At 37.7% G+C, this 16,807-nt stretch overlaps 2 protein-coding genes across 2 annotated transcripts; both read left to right on the forward strand.

Moving 5' to 3' along the window:
- Positions 1-68: 68 nt before the first annotated feature.
- ppme1 (protein phosphatase methylesterase 1) lies at positions 69-7,885 on the forward strand. Its single transcript, XM_069700490.1, has 14 exons — positions 69-356; positions 2,390-2,493; positions 2,730-2,812; positions 2,959-3,016; positions 4,164-4,215; positions 4,626-4,780; positions 5,168-5,258; positions 5,514-5,579; positions 5,668-5,794; positions 5,885-6,014; positions 6,164-6,208; positions 6,320-6,384; positions 6,636-6,703; positions 7,522-7,885. The coding sequence occupies exons 1-14, from the start codon at positions 271-273 to the stop codon at positions 7,523-7,525; spliced, it is 1,134 nt and encodes a 377-aa protein (XP_069556591.1). The 5' UTR covers positions 69-270; the 3' UTR covers positions 7,526-7,885.
- Positions 7,886-10,683: 2,798 nt separating this feature from the next.
- Positions 10,684-12,193, forward strand: LOC138622013 (odorant receptor 131-2-like). The gene has a single exon (XM_069700455.1). It carries the CDS (start codon positions 10,716-10,718, stop codon positions 11,676-11,678), a length of 963 nt encoding a protein of 320 aa, XP_069556556.1. The 5' UTR covers positions 10,684-10,715; the 3' UTR covers positions 11,679-12,193.
- Positions 12,194-16,807: the final 4,614 nt, after the last annotated feature.

Genomic DNA, 16,807 nt, shown 5'->3' on the forward strand with positions numbered 1-16,807 from the left:
TCAGTAGATGGCGGTGATGCTTTAAAATATCTTCGTTAACCTACTAGGACAGAAAAACTAAAGAAGAAGAAGAAGAAGGAGCTCAATCACAGTCGCAGCAGAAGAAGAGCGCCAGTCGTGAGCTTGTTTGGCAAACGCAATTTTATCCGATGTCTGTCTGACGACCGTGCAGCTGTGGAAGAAGACGATCATATGCTGCGACAGCGAGGGGAAGTCACACCAAACATTTCCTGACGGACAGACAGACACCGAAGCCCCTCTTTGAACAACATGGAGAAACAGTTGCATCTGAACCTGCTGACGTCCAGACCTCCGATGGCAGGAGGTTTCCAGTCCAGCTCCAAAATGAAAATGGGGTGAGTTAGCTAACATCGGAACAGGACGTTGTTACAGCTGTGTTGGGCTTTTTTTTTTTTTTTTTTTTTTTTTGACCGTCAGCGTTTCATTCGTGTTTGTGTTTGTGATGAGATTTTGTATTTTGTCCGGAAGAGACCGGACCGCTCGTCACCGGACCGCGTTAGCCGGGCTACGTTAGCTGCTGCAGCTACCAGATTTTTTATTTGTTTTTAAACCATCGGTGTCGCATCATGTGAAAGATTTTGAGCATCGTCGCTTTGACATGTGAGCGTTTTATATTTAATAGTTGTTCACTTCCGGTCTGGCAGTGTCACGAATATTAGCGGAGATATTTCAGGGCGGAAACGTTCATCACAACATAGAAAAGCTGCGTCTGAACACATTGATGCGTTTAACCAGGTGACGTCGCAGGTGTTCAGACATCTTCAGGGTTATGTTGTACAACGTGTTTTATTCCAGGGCTGGTTTGTTTACTTCACCCTGTTCAAGTAGCTGCCTCTTGTAAAGGTGGACTCATGTACACACGTGACACAGCCAGCTGGCAGTGTAGCTGTAGTGTAACTGTAACTGTAGTCTAACTGTGTAACTGTAGTCTAACTGTAGTGTAACTGTAGTGTAACTGTGTAACTGTAGTCTAACTGTGTAACTGTAGTCTAACTGTAGTCTAACTGTAGTGTAACTGTGTAACTGTAGTCTAACTGTAGTGTAACTAACTGTAGTGTAACTGTAACTGTAGTGTAACTGTAGTCTAACTGTAGTGTACTGTCTAACTGTAGTGTAACTGTAGTCTAACTGTGTAACTGTGTAACTGTAGTGTAACTGTGTAACTGTAGTCTAACTGTGTAACTGTAGTCTAACTGTAGTGTAACTGTAGTGTAACTGTGTAACTGTAGTCTAACTGTGTAACTGTAGTGTAACTGTGTAACTGTAGTCTAACTGTAACTGTAGTGTAACTGTAGTCTAACTGTAGTGTAACTGTAGTGTAACTGTGTAACTGTAGTCTAACTGTGTAACTGTAGTGTAACTGTAATCTAACTGTAGTGTAACTGTAACTGTAGTGTAACTGTGTAACTGTAGTGTAACTGTGTAACTGTAGTGTAACTGTAATCTAACTGTAGTGTAACTGTAGTGTAACTGTAACTGTAGTGTAACTGTAGTCTAACTGTGTAACTGTAGTGTAACTGTAGTCTAACTGTAGTGTAACTGTAATCTAACTGTAGTGTAACTGTAACTGTAGTGTAACTGTGTAACTGTAGTCTAACTGTGTAGTGTAACCGTGTAACTGTAGTGTAGCTGTAGTGTAACTGTAGTCTAACTGTAGTGTAACTGTGTAACTGTAGTCTAACTGTGTAACTGTAGTGTAACTGTAGTTTAACTGTAGTGTAACTGTGTAACTGTGTAACTGTAGTGTAACTGTAGTGTAGCTGTAGTGTAACTGTAACTGTAGTGTAACTGTAGTGTAACTGTGTAACTGTAGTGTAACTGTGTAACTGTGTAACTGTAATCTAACTGTAGTGTAACTGTAACTGTAGTGTAGCTGTAGTGTAACTGTAACTGCAGTGTAACTGTAGTGTAACTGTGTAACTGTAGTGTAGCTGTAGTGTAACTGTAACTGTAGTGTAACTGTGGTGTAACCGTAGTACTGTTTTTAGTTCAAGGTAAAGACAGGTAAATGATAAATACATGTTTTGTAGATTTGGTTGAGTTTGAGGTTCCCATCTTTCACTTGGCACATCCCTGAAGTGTTATGAGTTGATGACCAAAGTGGAGGAGATGCAGAGTTTAAATTTGCTTGATTGACTTGTTCATCAGCTCATTGAAAATGGCCCGTATCATCTGATTTCCTTCCCTTTGTGGCAATGGACCCGAGAGCTAGTTTGTCCTCCTCACAGATGCACAATTCACAGATTTTTGTCTTGTCATTGATAATTTCATTCTCTTTATATTCGAGTAGTCCTGCTGCTTTATTGCATCACACCACAGACAGATTGGTTCACGTTTTGCTTGCTTTTTTTTGTCTTTTGTTTTACAGACCTGGGCGGAAGAGAGATTTCTCCCCTCTGTCCTGGAGTCAGTACTTTGAAACCATGGAAGATGTTGAGGTGGAAAATGAAAATGGAAAAGATATATCCTTGACTGCTGCTCCTGTTTGTCAGGAGGAAATTCAGCATGATTGACTGATATTTTGACGTGTCATTCAAATCCAACTAGGTCAGTTAATATTCAGCCACAACTTCAACGTGCTATCGAACCTTTGAATACAATCACTTTATACAGATAATATTTATTCTGTTTGAGCAGCCGCTGTTTACTTTGTGACTCTTGCATGGCTCTGGTTTGTATTTCCTTGACTACCTTGAACATATTCAGACTTTACTGCAGTGGCTCCCATGGTCCTGTGCTGCTGCTGCTCCACGGAGGAGGCCACTCTGCGCTGTCCTGGGCCGTGTTCACTGTGAGTATTTTTCTTATTAGCACTAGTTCAGAAATGTTGCCCCCTTTACTCTGAAAAATCCTATGTTGACTTACACACCATTGCTACTGGAAAATATATGAAGCTTTTGTTTTATCACATAATGTTCTCTTTATGTGTCTTCGCAGGCCGTCATATACAGTAGGATCAACTGTAGGGTGGTGGCGATGGACCTTCGAGCTCATGGTAATATTATATATTGGAAGTTGCAGGACAACATGATCTATTAGACATATATTATTAATAGTTTATTTTCATATAAACATACATGCACATGCAGTATATAATTTACATCCTGTGATTATGGTTATTCAAAAGGGGACGTTTTGTTTATCTGTTGATTTAAAAAGTATGACGGTCACAGCATCCCAATACTTTCAGCTTATTGTCTGCATTCTGTAGTATAACTTTAATATTCATTACATACTGAATTCTAAAGACTATAGTTTTGTTAAACATTATAAAGTGATGAAATAAAACGGTCACTATTCTCTAAAGACAGCAACATGACATTTGTCCTTTATCAGATTTTACTCTGGTTGGAACGGTCCAAGTGTCAAATGTCGGTCCCGTTCGGTCCTCTGGAGATGGTCCGTACCATGTCTGTATCGTTCAGTCCATATGCAATAGGCAATAGTGCATGCATGGAGGGATGTTTATTTATTAAGATATGCAGCCCCATGCAGTCATTGAGGATGCAGGATTTCAGCATATGTTTCAAGTACTTGAGGCGCACTACAATATTACATCCCACTGACTCTTCACCAGTTCAGTAATTCCCAAAGTTCATGAACAGACACGACGAGGAGTTGTCAAAGAATCGTCCTACCCAGCTCGTCTACTACAGACGGACGGACCTTAAGACTAAGAGCTACTGAAAGTCACGTGGAAGTAGGACATGAAAAGCTCAGTTTTGCAGATACGCCCACTTTGAGAGTAACACAAGCGAGCACCTCTCTTATGCATGGACACAAGTAGCGACAGGAAACTGGAGAAGGAAAAAAGATCAATGTCTGTCACCACAGGCAATGTAGAAAACATTGTAAAGGCAGTCATTGAGTATCAAAAGCATACCGAACAGGAACAAAAACTTTGACCATAAAACGTTGATTTGTACTAAACCCTATGTTTTGAAGACCTTTCCATCCCTTGATTTTACAAAGATGCTACAAATTGTTAAGAAGGGAAATTGCTGCACTGAAGTAGCTCGATCACGCCCTGCCTGCAAGATTATAGCCAAATTCCCCACTCAGTATTTGGCTGGTCAGTCTTTGAATGTCCACGAGCTTAGATGGAAAAGGATGCTGAAATTTGTCTCTGTCTTCACCTGCAGGCGACACCAAAGTGAAAAACCCAGAGGATCTCTCTGCAGACACGATGGCCAAGTAAGTTGTTGTGTGTGCAGTTCAGATAAAGCTTGACTTTGTAGGAGGCACTTTAGACAGCTGCTTCTTTAAAGGTCAGTGATGATCCAGCAGACCTGGCTAAAGGACTATTAAGTCAATTTCTACAACTTCCCACCCAAACTCGGTGAATATTTTATCCTGAAAAGATCTTCATCCTTTAATATTCTTGATTTCACACCTTAGTCTCATAGTAATAACATGATTTTAAGAGTTTGGCAGGTTTCTGTGATTGTTAACATTTGTATTAATGGGCTATAAAACTATGAATGATTTTATGTCACTTGTTTCCCTATTTATTGTTAAATAAGGAATCAGTTTTAACTGAAAACCACAGCCACGTTGCATAGAAATGTAGGATAACAGGTTATCTATGGTTCCTCTTTGTAAAGGGATATTGGCAAAGTGGTGGAGGTCCTCTATGGAGAGAACCCACCTCCAATCATGATCATTGGACACAGCATGGGTGGAGCCATTGCAGTTCACACCGCCACTGCTAATCATATACCCTCCCTGCTCGGTCTCTGTGTCATTGATGTTGTAGAAGGTAAGTTCTTCCACTTTAGCGGAGCAACAAACATGCTTATATTAATCTTACTTTTTAGCTCACTTTTCAGGCTTTGACTGATTAAATTAAATGATAATTAAAAATGATGTCAAACTGATGAGCTCAGTATTACTGGGTTTGTTAATTACAACTACAGTGGTGTGAAAAAGTGTTTGCCCCCTTCCTGATTTCTTTTTTTTTTTTTGCATGTCTGTCACACTTAAATGTTTCAGATCATCAAACACATTTAAATATTAGTCAAAGATAACACAAGTAAACACAAAATTCAGTTTTTAAATGAAGGTTTTTATTATTAAGGGAGAAAAAAAAATCCAAACCCACATGGCCCTGTGTGAAAAAGTGTGTATTTGTGTTTATTTCATTTAGGTACAGCAATGGATGCTTTGAACAGTATGCAGAATTTCCTCAGAAGTCGGCCAAAGACATTTAAATCTCTGGAGAATGCCATTGAGTGGAGGTAGGTGTAAAACAGCTGGTGATGTGGGAAGTGATTAGACTACATTGTACTCTTCTGCAATTTGTTAATGTTAACAAGTGTTGTCCAATAATAGTTACTCAAATCAAAGGAGCCCCGTTGAAACAAATTGCTGTATTTTATTTCCACTTTACAGCTTTACTGTGAAGAGTTATGATTTTTCAAGCAGGTATATGATATCATCCATATCATTTTTGTACACTTGTCTTCAAAACTGTTCCTCACCTCTGCTTTCAGTGTGAAAAGTGGCCAGATTCGAAACATAGAGTCAGCACGAGTGTCAATGGGAGGCCAAGTGAAAAAGTAAGTCTGCTTTGTTTCTAGTTTTATACATTAATTTCTGAATGCACGTACAAGTTTTATTGATTGTCTTCTGTTCTGACATCCACAGATGTGAGGAATCCAGCAGCAGTCCAGGTGTCCCTAATAGCATCGGTGAAGAGATTATAGAAGAAGAGGAGGAGGAAGAAGGGGAAGAAGAATCCAATAAGAAAAGAATGAAGGAAGATGACCAAGAGGTTCAGTCTCTCTCAGTCTTCGTTTTTCTTATGTAACCTGTATGTCTATTGTTGAAAACTACCTTAACAACCTTGATTTCTTCCACACAGATAAAAAAGGAGAGCATCTTCACCTGGAGGGTGGACCTGTCAAAGACAGAAAAATACTGGGAGGGCTGGTTCAGGGGTCTGTCCGCCCTCTTCCTCACCTGCCCGGCACCAAAACTGCTCCTGCTCGCAGGTTCGATATCTCCCAGTTCCTCACAGTCAAATATAATAATAATATAAAATATCTGGACGGATAGTTTGAACACAAATGATTGAAGTTTTATTCCAAGCTATTATGCCATTGACGGCACAATTTCACCCCTGACTTGTTCCATTGTGCAGGAGTGGACAGGCTTGACAAAGACCTTACTATTGGGCAGATGCAAGGTAAAGAGGCCGAGCGGTTTTTCCATTTTTCTTCTATGTTTAGTTGTTGGTCTTTTTTTTTTTTTAATAATATATTCTGGCCTCAAAAATAATTCCACCGTTTGTGCACAGGGAAGTTTCAGATGCAGGTGCTCCCTCAGTGTGGGCATGCCGTTCACGAGGACGCTCCTGAAAAAGTAAGTGGTTCTCACCTGAACATGGTCTGTACTTAATACACTGTCCGGTAGCTTTTTCAGTATCACTGTACGATGCCTGTTGTTCTGCCATCATCCAAGAGCAGGTTGACTCAACAAATTCAATAAGAAGAAACACACTTCCTTTTTCCATCTGCTCATCTGTTCTTGTGTGTTTGTTCATTCAGGTCTGTTTGATCCAGATCCAGTCTGTAACCTGTTTTTAAATGTTGTCCTCTGTTATCTGTTGCTAGGTAGCAGATGCTCTAGCAACATTTATGGTCCGGCACAAATTCACTGAGTTTAAGGAAGGATATCTGTGGTAAGTCAACTTCCCTAACAAACAATGTGCTTGTCAGATTTGTGAGAGGTTTATTGATCACACAGCATGTAGCATAAAATCATATTACCTAGTTTTTGTGTAGAATGAAAAAGACTGAAAATTCAGTATCACGAGATCCCCTCCGGTTTGATGCTATATATGAAATACTCTACTGTGAATAATTTGTATCTATGGTTAGTCCACAAAAAAAGAAATACGCTTATCTTGTAAAACTCCTGAAACCTATGAATATGCAAATTTATTTGATATCTAAAGTTTACCTGCAGGTCACAAGATGTCTCTTACTTCAGTTTCAATTCAATTCAATTTTATATTTAAATGGTGCCAAATCACAACATGGCACTTAACACATTAAAGTCCTCACAGCAGAACTTTACAACATTACACAGAGAAACCAAACAATTCAACAATTCGCACTTAAGCTTCACTTCACTGAAGTCCATTCTCAGTGTGTCTGCGCTCACTGGAGGTGTCAAATTCCCTGCTCATACTTTTAAAGGCGCCTTCCCCTAAAATCAGATTTTCAATGAGCAGAGAAACTTTCCTCCTTAAGAAGATGATTGTGAAAACATCCTTCTAGTTTTAAACTGCACAGACATCATTCTGCACTCACTCGACACTCAACATTTGACAGATGAATGAAAAGGTTTTTTTTTTAGCTTTACTTGCTTATTCTTGAGGGTCAAAAAGAGGCTTTAGACAAACCCAGCCGGCAATATCAGAGATAGAAAAGCAGAAAGGTAGATTAAGAATCCACATTTCACACCACTGTCTTTTTTTTTTTTTTTTTTTTACAGCTAATTTCCAGTTTTCAGTCTAAATATAGCCAGCAGCCGTAGAAGAAATGTTTCAAGATTCATCGACACCATTGTCCATTTAATAACAAATCAAGGAAATTATAAATTATTATTATTATTATTATTATTATGTTGCTTTTATTATTTTGTTACATTTTGCCTTTCAGCTTTGCCTTATTTTTATTTGAAAGCTTTGGGGTTTGATTGTACTTTTCCTTTACAGTAAAATATATATTTTTTAATTTCTGAACTGTAATGCTCTCCTTGTTTATTGTTTATTTTGAGTGATTGCATCATTGTTAATGTGTGTTTATAATGTTTCAATTCAAACAATGATTAAAGATGGATGCAGCCAGCAATGCCACCCATGTGTTTATATTTGGTGTGTGTGTGCTTAAAAGATAACCTTTTAATGGGGTAGTTTATTACATCATGTAATATCAATTACATTTATCATGCAAGATAAATGCAACTGAAGTTTGCACTCACGAATGACAATGAATGGTGAAGTTGAATATGAAAACCTATTCTACTTATATTTTTTATTCTTATATTCTAGTTTTCTGCTCTTCACACTGGAGTCACTGTTCGAAATGTCTCTGTGACAATCAGTGACACCAGAGTTTAGGCAGACAGACCATTTATTTTACTACAATGTTGTTGTTGTTTTTTTTTTTATCTTATTTCAGTTTCAGCATGCTAAAAGTATGTTTATGCCATGAGAAGTATGAATTTGAAAGTCATCCTTTTTGTCACCAGAGCATTATTGTGTCACTGGAAAAGGCTCCAATTCACTTTTCTGCACAAATCCCATATATATTATACCTATATGTTTAATTTATGTTGATAGTGTTGCCTTTTTAAGGCCCAAAAATACTGTTTTGCTGGAACTCACTGGTGAAGAAATACATTTTCTGGTGTACAATTATATTTCATAAAATGTATCGTTAAAAAGAACACAAACAAAAGCCTTTATATTGCATCTTTATACACAACTTTTAAAAAAAACTTCTTATACAAGTTCCTTCTTCAAAACATCATAAATATAGGATTCGTGTTATTGTTGTTCTGCAAATGAGATTCAGGGTTGCAGCTCCTAAACATATTTTTACTAATTTGCTTGATTTCCTCCACACGGAGTACAACATGGCCTTTAATTGTCCCTCCATGGATCAACACACTCAGAAATGTGTTGCGGGGCTGTGCAATATACACATCTGAATTATTAATGAACCGTAATGACTGTCCTCCAAAGGATTAAAGCCTCCGAGATGATTTTGTGATTTGAGTCTGTAAACAAAGTTGACGTGTGATGTTTTGAACGGGCGTAACGTTTTTTTTGGTTGCATCATGTTGGGCCTGTTGAAACCTGTAGGAGCTGTCCACGGTGCTGTGGTGCTGAAATATTTGTATACGGACAAGAACAACGGGTTTTTCCCTTCTGACAATAAATGTAGACTCAAGTACAACGACTACTTTTTAAGAACAATATCTGTCACTATTAAACACTGACTTTGGTGATGCTGACTTCATCTAGTGCTCCCAGAGGGGTAAAAACAAATTGCAGTTGTCCAACACTCAAGTCTATCACAGCTCTACTTTGGTTCTAATGCTAACCGAGCAAACTAAATGCTGAACAATCGTATTACATTTAGCGTGCTTAATGTTAACTTAGCAGCCTCTATGCAGGTTGAAATACAAACTGTGTATTGGCGTGTTTATGCTGCGTCTAATCTTATCATTGATACTATGTTTTCTGCATTTCAGTGTTATGTCAAGGATAAGAAAATCGTAGACAACAAATGAAATGCATTTCTTTATTTTTTTAAACACGTCAAAATTACTGAACAAGGACCTTTCAAAACCTTTCTGCTTACAAAGTTAAGAATATCTTCTTGTTAACATGGCACGCAAAATCACAAAGGTCCTGCAGACGTTTGGACCGTCTACAGTTTACGAATGTACTCCAGGGCCTGTTTCACAAACATGAACTTTGACTGTGGTTTAGATTGAACTAATAGTCTGACTTTTAGTTCGCTGTTTAATTTTCCTTTTGCGCAAAAGTGTTGCCTTTATATTGTTGATGAGTTTAAATTCAGTAATTATAATGTAAACCACAGATATGATAAATATGATTCTCCATGTTTTCAAACACAGGGGGAAAAAAGAACTCAAACCTGCAAACCGTTCATATTGTGGAACAACAATAAAGCAGGTACATAATATTTACTTTAATATTAACTTTAATAGGGGGCAGCACAGTGGTGCAGTGGTTAGTATTGTCGCCTCACAGCGAAAAGGTTCTGAATTTGAATCTGGGTCTTTCTGTGCGGAGTTTGCATGTTCTCCCCGTGCCTGTGTCGGTTCTCTCCGGGTACTCCGGCTTCCTCCCACCATCCAAAAACATGAGTCTCAGGTTAATTGGTGGTTCTACAAATTGCCCTTATGTGTGAATGAGAGCGTGAATGGTCTTTGTTTCCGTCTGTCTATAAGTGTTGGCCCTGTGATAGACTGGGGACCTGTCCAGGGTGTACCCTGCCTTCCCCCAAAGTGAGCTGGGATAGGCTCCAGCCCCCCCGTGACTCTGTTCAGGATAAAGCAGGTTAGATAATGGATGGATTAGCTTTAATAACATAACTTCACCAAACTTTTACACCTCAGAGAAACCACAACAAAATGCAGCTCTTTGACTGGTTGTTGAACCAACACGGGTGATGATGTCAAGACACACTTCACTTATAAAAAAGGACATGAATGGCTGGAGGTCGATTCTCTCCTCAGATTTGTCAACTAAAGAACCTGATGCTAAATGAAGTCGGAACAAACCGGTGTCATGTAAGTAATATGTCTTGCACATACAGCAAATCTGTTCACAAAACATTTCTGCTAACTTGTCTTACTGCATTATCTTATTTTATGTTTGATTTTACCTCCTGTAAAGCGCTTAGAGCACTTTATTATTATTAATATGTAGCTTCATTGATTCTATGTAGATCTGAATTATCTTATTTATTATAACACTGTCTCATCATGTGTTACTTTTTAAAGTATTTTGAACTGTGGCTTTTTGTACAGGTCATTATTATTTAAGATAACATTTGACAGAATCATCTTGTGCAGGCCTCACAGTTCAGGTCTATTCACAATGTTAATTAGTAATTAGTCTGCTATATGTTTGTGTGTTTGTGTGTGTCATGCCTTTGCAGACACTGCTGGAAACCGTGGTCATGAATGACACGGTAGATTTCCTCCAGGCAATGACACTTCAGATGTCTGTCAAAGTTTTGCTGTCCATGCTGCCATGTCTCTTCTTCCTCTATGTAAACTGTGTCATGGTGTTTGCCTTGCTCAGAAAGCCTCTCTTACTGGAGTCCTCCCGATACATCCTGTTCGGTCATTTGCTCTTCACAGACTCTCTGCAGCTCATAGTGACCATGGCCATGTACATCTTTGCTGTGACTATGGTCAAAATGATCAGCTATGTTTGCCTTATTATCACACTGTTTGCATCCTTGACTGTTAGGATGTGTCCCCTCAACCTGGCTGTCATGTCTTTGGAGAGATACGTTGCCATTTGTTTTCCTCTCAGGCATGCAAACATTACCACGTCCAGGAGGACGGGTGTAGCCATCGCTGTCATATGGACAATGGCCTCTATAGACTCATTCACACAACTTTTCCTGTTTATCAGTCTGGAGACCAAAAGCTTCACCGTGCAAAGTTTCTGCTCCATAAACAATGTCTTCCGGCTGCAGGTTTACACAACTTTAAACAGGGCCTTCACCACTGTGTATTTTTTACTGGTGAGCATGATTATCATTTACACTTATGTTGCCATCATGATCGCTGTGAAGTCAGCCTCTTCTAGTGTTGGTAAGGCCAGTAAGGCCCATAAGACGGTGCTGTTGCACCTGCTTCAGCTGTGCCTGTGTATCATCTCCACTCTGTTCAACATGATAAAATCCAGCAGCCTGTTGAACTGTAACTCTGTGATGGGTGTTCATTTCCAGTACATCTTCTTTGTAGGTCTGATCATTTTCCCAAAGTGTTTGAGCCCACTTATATACGGCCTCAGAGATCCAACCTTCAGGCAAGTCTTCAAATACTATTTTACCTTTGGCATTAAAACCTCTGTTAGTCCATGTCCTAAGTCTTGATTTCAGCTATTTTAATTGTGCCATAATTTGCAGTTGGCAAAATATGTGTCAGTCACTTTGAGTTTAAGGAGTTGTTTTTTCATTTAAAGTGTGAGAACTAAGGTCTAAAATCAGGTGTTCCTGATGCACCATTTATTTTTGTTTAGTGATGAAGACATAAACTGCAGTAGACTTCCAATCTCTTTTCATTTTATGAACACAAGTCATTATACATTGCTTTTTTTGTTTGTTTGATTCGCTATTTTCCGTGTACTATTTTTGATAACAGGACAGTTTTTAATCAATTGTGTACAAAGTCATATGTTAACAGAGATTTGATAATCTGACAGTAGCATATTGTTGTGTTAAATATGTGTGATACTCCAGTCTATTTTGTAAAACTAATCATTCATCTCCATGGCTTATTTGCAAATTTTATTTAAAAAAAATGTCTAAATGTGAATGTTTTTGAGTAAATCCCTCTTTAAAGATTTTTGAACTTTTGATTCCATGATGTTTGAAAGAGTTGTCCCCGTTATGACAAGTTATGAGAATCGTTTTTATTTTATTTATATATATATATGCACAATGATCAATGTGTTTTAAATCGGTGAAAAATTATTTTAAAAATAATAAAAAACGTTTCTCTTAAAGTTGTGTCATTAGAGGAAAATCATTCAAGCACCTTACCATCAATTTTTTATATATTTTTTTTCTAAAATTTTGATTTGGCCGATAATATTATTATTTTATTCGAATCCTTTCGCTTCAGCTCATGACAACAACAAAATCATCACAGTTTCAACCTGCACAATTAACTGTTCACTGATTATTATTATTCTTTGTTCAAATTTTTGTCAAGAGTCAGTGATACATTTTTCTTTATAGATACAGAAAGAAAATATTTTATGTTGAGCTCATAAATGCCTGTCATCTTTGCTTAATAAATTTGAATAAAACTAAAGGCATTTTGGCCATTTGTAATTTCAAAGTAAATATATGAAAAATACATTATAAGTAGATATGGGATACACATCTAAATTTAATCTGTATCTGAGATCAAGCATTCATTATCTGTATATAGGGAACTGTATGAAAAGAAGACTTTATAGTAGTTTTAATTAAATGAAAATGATTCAGTGTCCTATTTCCAGAAAGTAATTCTTCTTATTTTTCAGCATTATTTTTCATGACTTGTTAATTGTTTAAAAAAAAACTTTCCAAGTGGTGGTGTTGGTGCTGTTTAGTTTAATTTAATCTTAGATTTATTCATATCATGATCCATGTACAAAAGACATTAATCTCAAAAAGAGGAAAGATGCTCTGCCAGATTTAGCTGCCAGCTAATTTCCATCTGCAATCGGTTCACACTTTGTGACTCTATGTAAATGATCTAATAAATGTTAAAAAAATATATATAAAGTCCATAATTATGGCAGTTTAAGTATATATTTTCAACAGATTACAGGCTTTTGATGAAAATGTCTCATATTTAAACCTTGTACGCATTATCCTGAAAGCTGAGGACAAATTACTATTTATTATATAATGGTCTTTTGTTATAATGTTTGGGACATTTCTCCGATCCCCCATAAGTATTATGGACTTTAATTGGTGACACACATTATGTTTTTCAAATGAATTGAACAAGTTATATTAACATGTCTGCTTTAAGGCAGTTTTACTGAAAACTGTCATTGCTTTCAAATGAATGTAGGATATATTTAACATGTTTCACAATAACTCAGCTAAAAGTCATTAAGTTAAAGCCAAACTGATGAGGGAGTTATGTTAACTCTGAATCTGCATGTAAAGAGTTCATCATTTTTACCAGCAGATGTCACCTTTGGATTGTAAATGTTTCTAAAACTATTGCTCCAACTGCAGCCCTCTAATTTTACTCTGTGTTTAAGCATATGTCTCATTAACTGTGGGAAACAGTCTCAAAATCACCCTAAATTTAGTCTGCTTTATTCTGACAGTTGATATTATTGATGAAATTCCCTTCGTCTCCTCGTTCTCACAGTTCAGATGGACACTTGTGTAGGAGAAGGGATTGACACAGAGCGCAGAGAGAGGGAGCAATTTATGTAGGTAAACAGGGAGGGAGGCGCTGACCCGCAGAAGAAAAGAAGCGTCTGAGCAGGAGGTGGACTAATTTAACCGATCTTTACTCCATCACAATCCTGAAGCCCTCTCAATACCTCTCTGGCCTTCATGAAAGACCACTTGAAGGGCTTGAAAAACATTCCAGAGCGAGAAAGTACCTGGTGACAGAGAGCAGCTTTAGTTCAGAGCGAGAGTAGGAGGGGAGGGTTGTTATCATCTTCACAAAACCCCCTCACATCCTCAAACAAGAAAATTGATTCTGTGGCTTTAGTTTCATAATGCTAACTTTCTCTGCACTCTCAGTTTTACTTCTGATCACACAGGTCAGATCAGCGTTTCCACTGTGTTCACAGGGATACAGAAAAGAGCCTTATGCACAAACAATTGCTATATACAAAGTCAGAAAGATATCTCGGTGTTTGGCAGTTAACTAGAATGTGCTGGGAGAGAAAAACTTAGTACTGTTGCTCATAAAGGGGACTGATATACCCCTTATAATGTTATTTTGTCCATGTAAATTCCTTTGCATACAAAACATCTGTTTGTGTTTGCTGATTTGGCATGTTCGCTGACTTCTAGAAACATTTGTAAGAGATTACGAAGAAATGCAAGTTAAATTGCACAAGTAAGATGCTGGTGGAAGAAAAAGAAAGTATGAAACAAAAATGAAATGAAAGGCATACAAGCATAATAGTGGAATAATGGATGGGAAAGTCTGCCTCTCCATGAGAAGGGATTGTGGAAAAGTCCAGGGGGAACTTCATAATGTATAAATTCTGATATAGAGGAAGCCCTTAAATGAATTATACAGTCTCTTAGCTCTTTAAGTCTTCTCTCTCCCTCATCTCAGATTCTTGGAACATATAGCAACATATAGCTTTCATATTGATGCATTGCACTTAAGGCGATGCCTGACTTTAAGAACAATGGGAATATTCAATGCATTTTACCCACTTCAAAACCAATTCAAAAAGACATGCTGTTATGGAGACGTGCACAAACGTTTGCAGATGAATGGGATGGTGGGAGAGTAATTGTGTCCCCTGTGACTCAAATTAAAGCACTGACCTGGTTAGGTTTCTGTCAGCAAGAACGGGGGGGTGGTGGGAGGTTGGCCCCCCACCCACATTTATTCTCCAAAGATTAACTTGTTAACTGACTGAACGATGAGATGCAACTCGAGCTACAAAACAAAGCGGCCGTCAGTAATTCAAGTGTAAGTCTGCGGAAAAAAAAGAACACAATTTCTTAAAGATTAAAGATCTTGTATGATCTTGTATGTATATGTCATGATACCATCACAAATTTGAAATATCAAATAGCATAAATTCTTGAATATCACAGACAGATTGTACACAGAATATAAATGTCATGATTTTTTTTTACTGTGGATCGCTTCCAGCATGAAAAGCAGAGACCTTTTTTTTTTTTTTACTACAGACATTTTGACTCTATTTGAAGTAATAACGTTAACGATGGCTTTGTTCAGTTTAAATGTCCCAGGAGGCCAGTGGTAATGCACCAGAGCCAGGCAACTGGCAAAGCTAAATGGGACGCACCCATCATTAATGTCAGTTATTACACCTGTGCTTTCCCTGTTATGACATACACGTCAACAACAACAACCAAAAAAAACTATTGTGAGCCAGCTGTCATTAATGCTGGGGGTTGCTATGACACCACCTCCAGGCCAAATGCCATCACAATTCAAGAAGGAGTCAGACGAGCTCAGAGATGATGACAGCAAGTTTTATTTATTTAGTTGCAGTTGCATGATGCAAGAATTATGGCAATATATATTAAATAATACTAACGTGAATTTGAACAGGTCATATGGAAATATATACTTATAAAAAAGATTAAAGGGGAACTAGTCAGCTTTTTCCTATTTTCTGTCATATAATGATAAAATTTTTTGAATGTTTATACTGAACTTGGCCTAAGTTTAAAAAAAATGATGTAATGCATGTAAGAGTGATTCCTTTGCGAGAGCAGCTCAGGCTTCAGACTGCCTTCAACACTTGACCAGCTGACATCAGCTCGTCACAGATTTCTTTATATTGTCATCTGCTTCGTGTACACAACGTTACAAACCACAGCCCGACAGTGCAGAGGAGCCCCTTCTTCAGAGCATATATGGGGGAAAAAAATGATATTTGGCCCGTGATTGAAAGGTCCTTGTTCGTGTGGATGTTCGTGCTGTCCATTTTCATATTCTGGATCACATTCAGGATTGAATTTGTGCAGATTTGCAATGTGATTTCCAATCAAGAACATGAAATTATGCCACTTAGTAGCCCTACAGTTTCCTTTTGGTACCTGCACTCTGCCAAGACGATGAGGGCCATGAGATCACAAGTACTGGGTGCTGTGCTCTCAGCAAGCTTCCTGGAAGTTGGCCAATTAGAAGAAAGTAGGCTTTTTTTTAAAGGGACAGGAGTTAAAATGGGTTGTTTCAGACAGGATGAAAGGAGTTGCATAAACGACCAGTTTAAGATAAATAAGGTTGTTGGTTTTTTATATTGTGAATTATGGATATCCACTATATTGGAGACAGAATATTATATAACAAAACTGAAAATGAGGACACAAGGTCCCCTTTAACATTTTACACAGTCAGTCAGATGTATTATTCAAATTCAAAATGGCAGGGAATGTGTAGAAAGCATTAGTCCATGGTTGGACCACAAAGAAAAACTGTTTCTACCCTTCAAAGTTCAAGAGATTTAGGAGAAAACTGAGCATCGTCACGGTTCACATGATGGCCCCATCTGCATAAAAAAAAAATAATAATAATAAAAAAAAATCCGTTTTTTTCTGATTAATTGGCATAACTTTACATCAAATTGTATCAAATGGTGCTCAGAAATGTGTAATCCTGCTGACTGACAGACAGAGAATCAATTGAGACATACAGAATATATTCTGTTTTTGACCGTGGTAACACATGTAGATGTGTTTCCACTGTTTAATCGGCAATCCCAGTGAAGAAACAAGTGATTTGATAGATCAATATATGTCGGGTTATCAACAGAGATGAC

The sequence above is a fragment of the Brachyistius frenatus genome, unplaced genomic scaffold (genome assembly GCF_029030835.1).
Source record: "Brachyistius frenatus isolate BFR_SWC_R1_liver_20210118 unplaced genomic scaffold, ASM2903083v1 Contig_34, whole genome shotgun sequence".
Classification (NCBI taxonomy): Eukaryota; Metazoa; Chordata; class Actinopteri; family Embiotocidae; genus Brachyistius; species Brachyistius frenatus.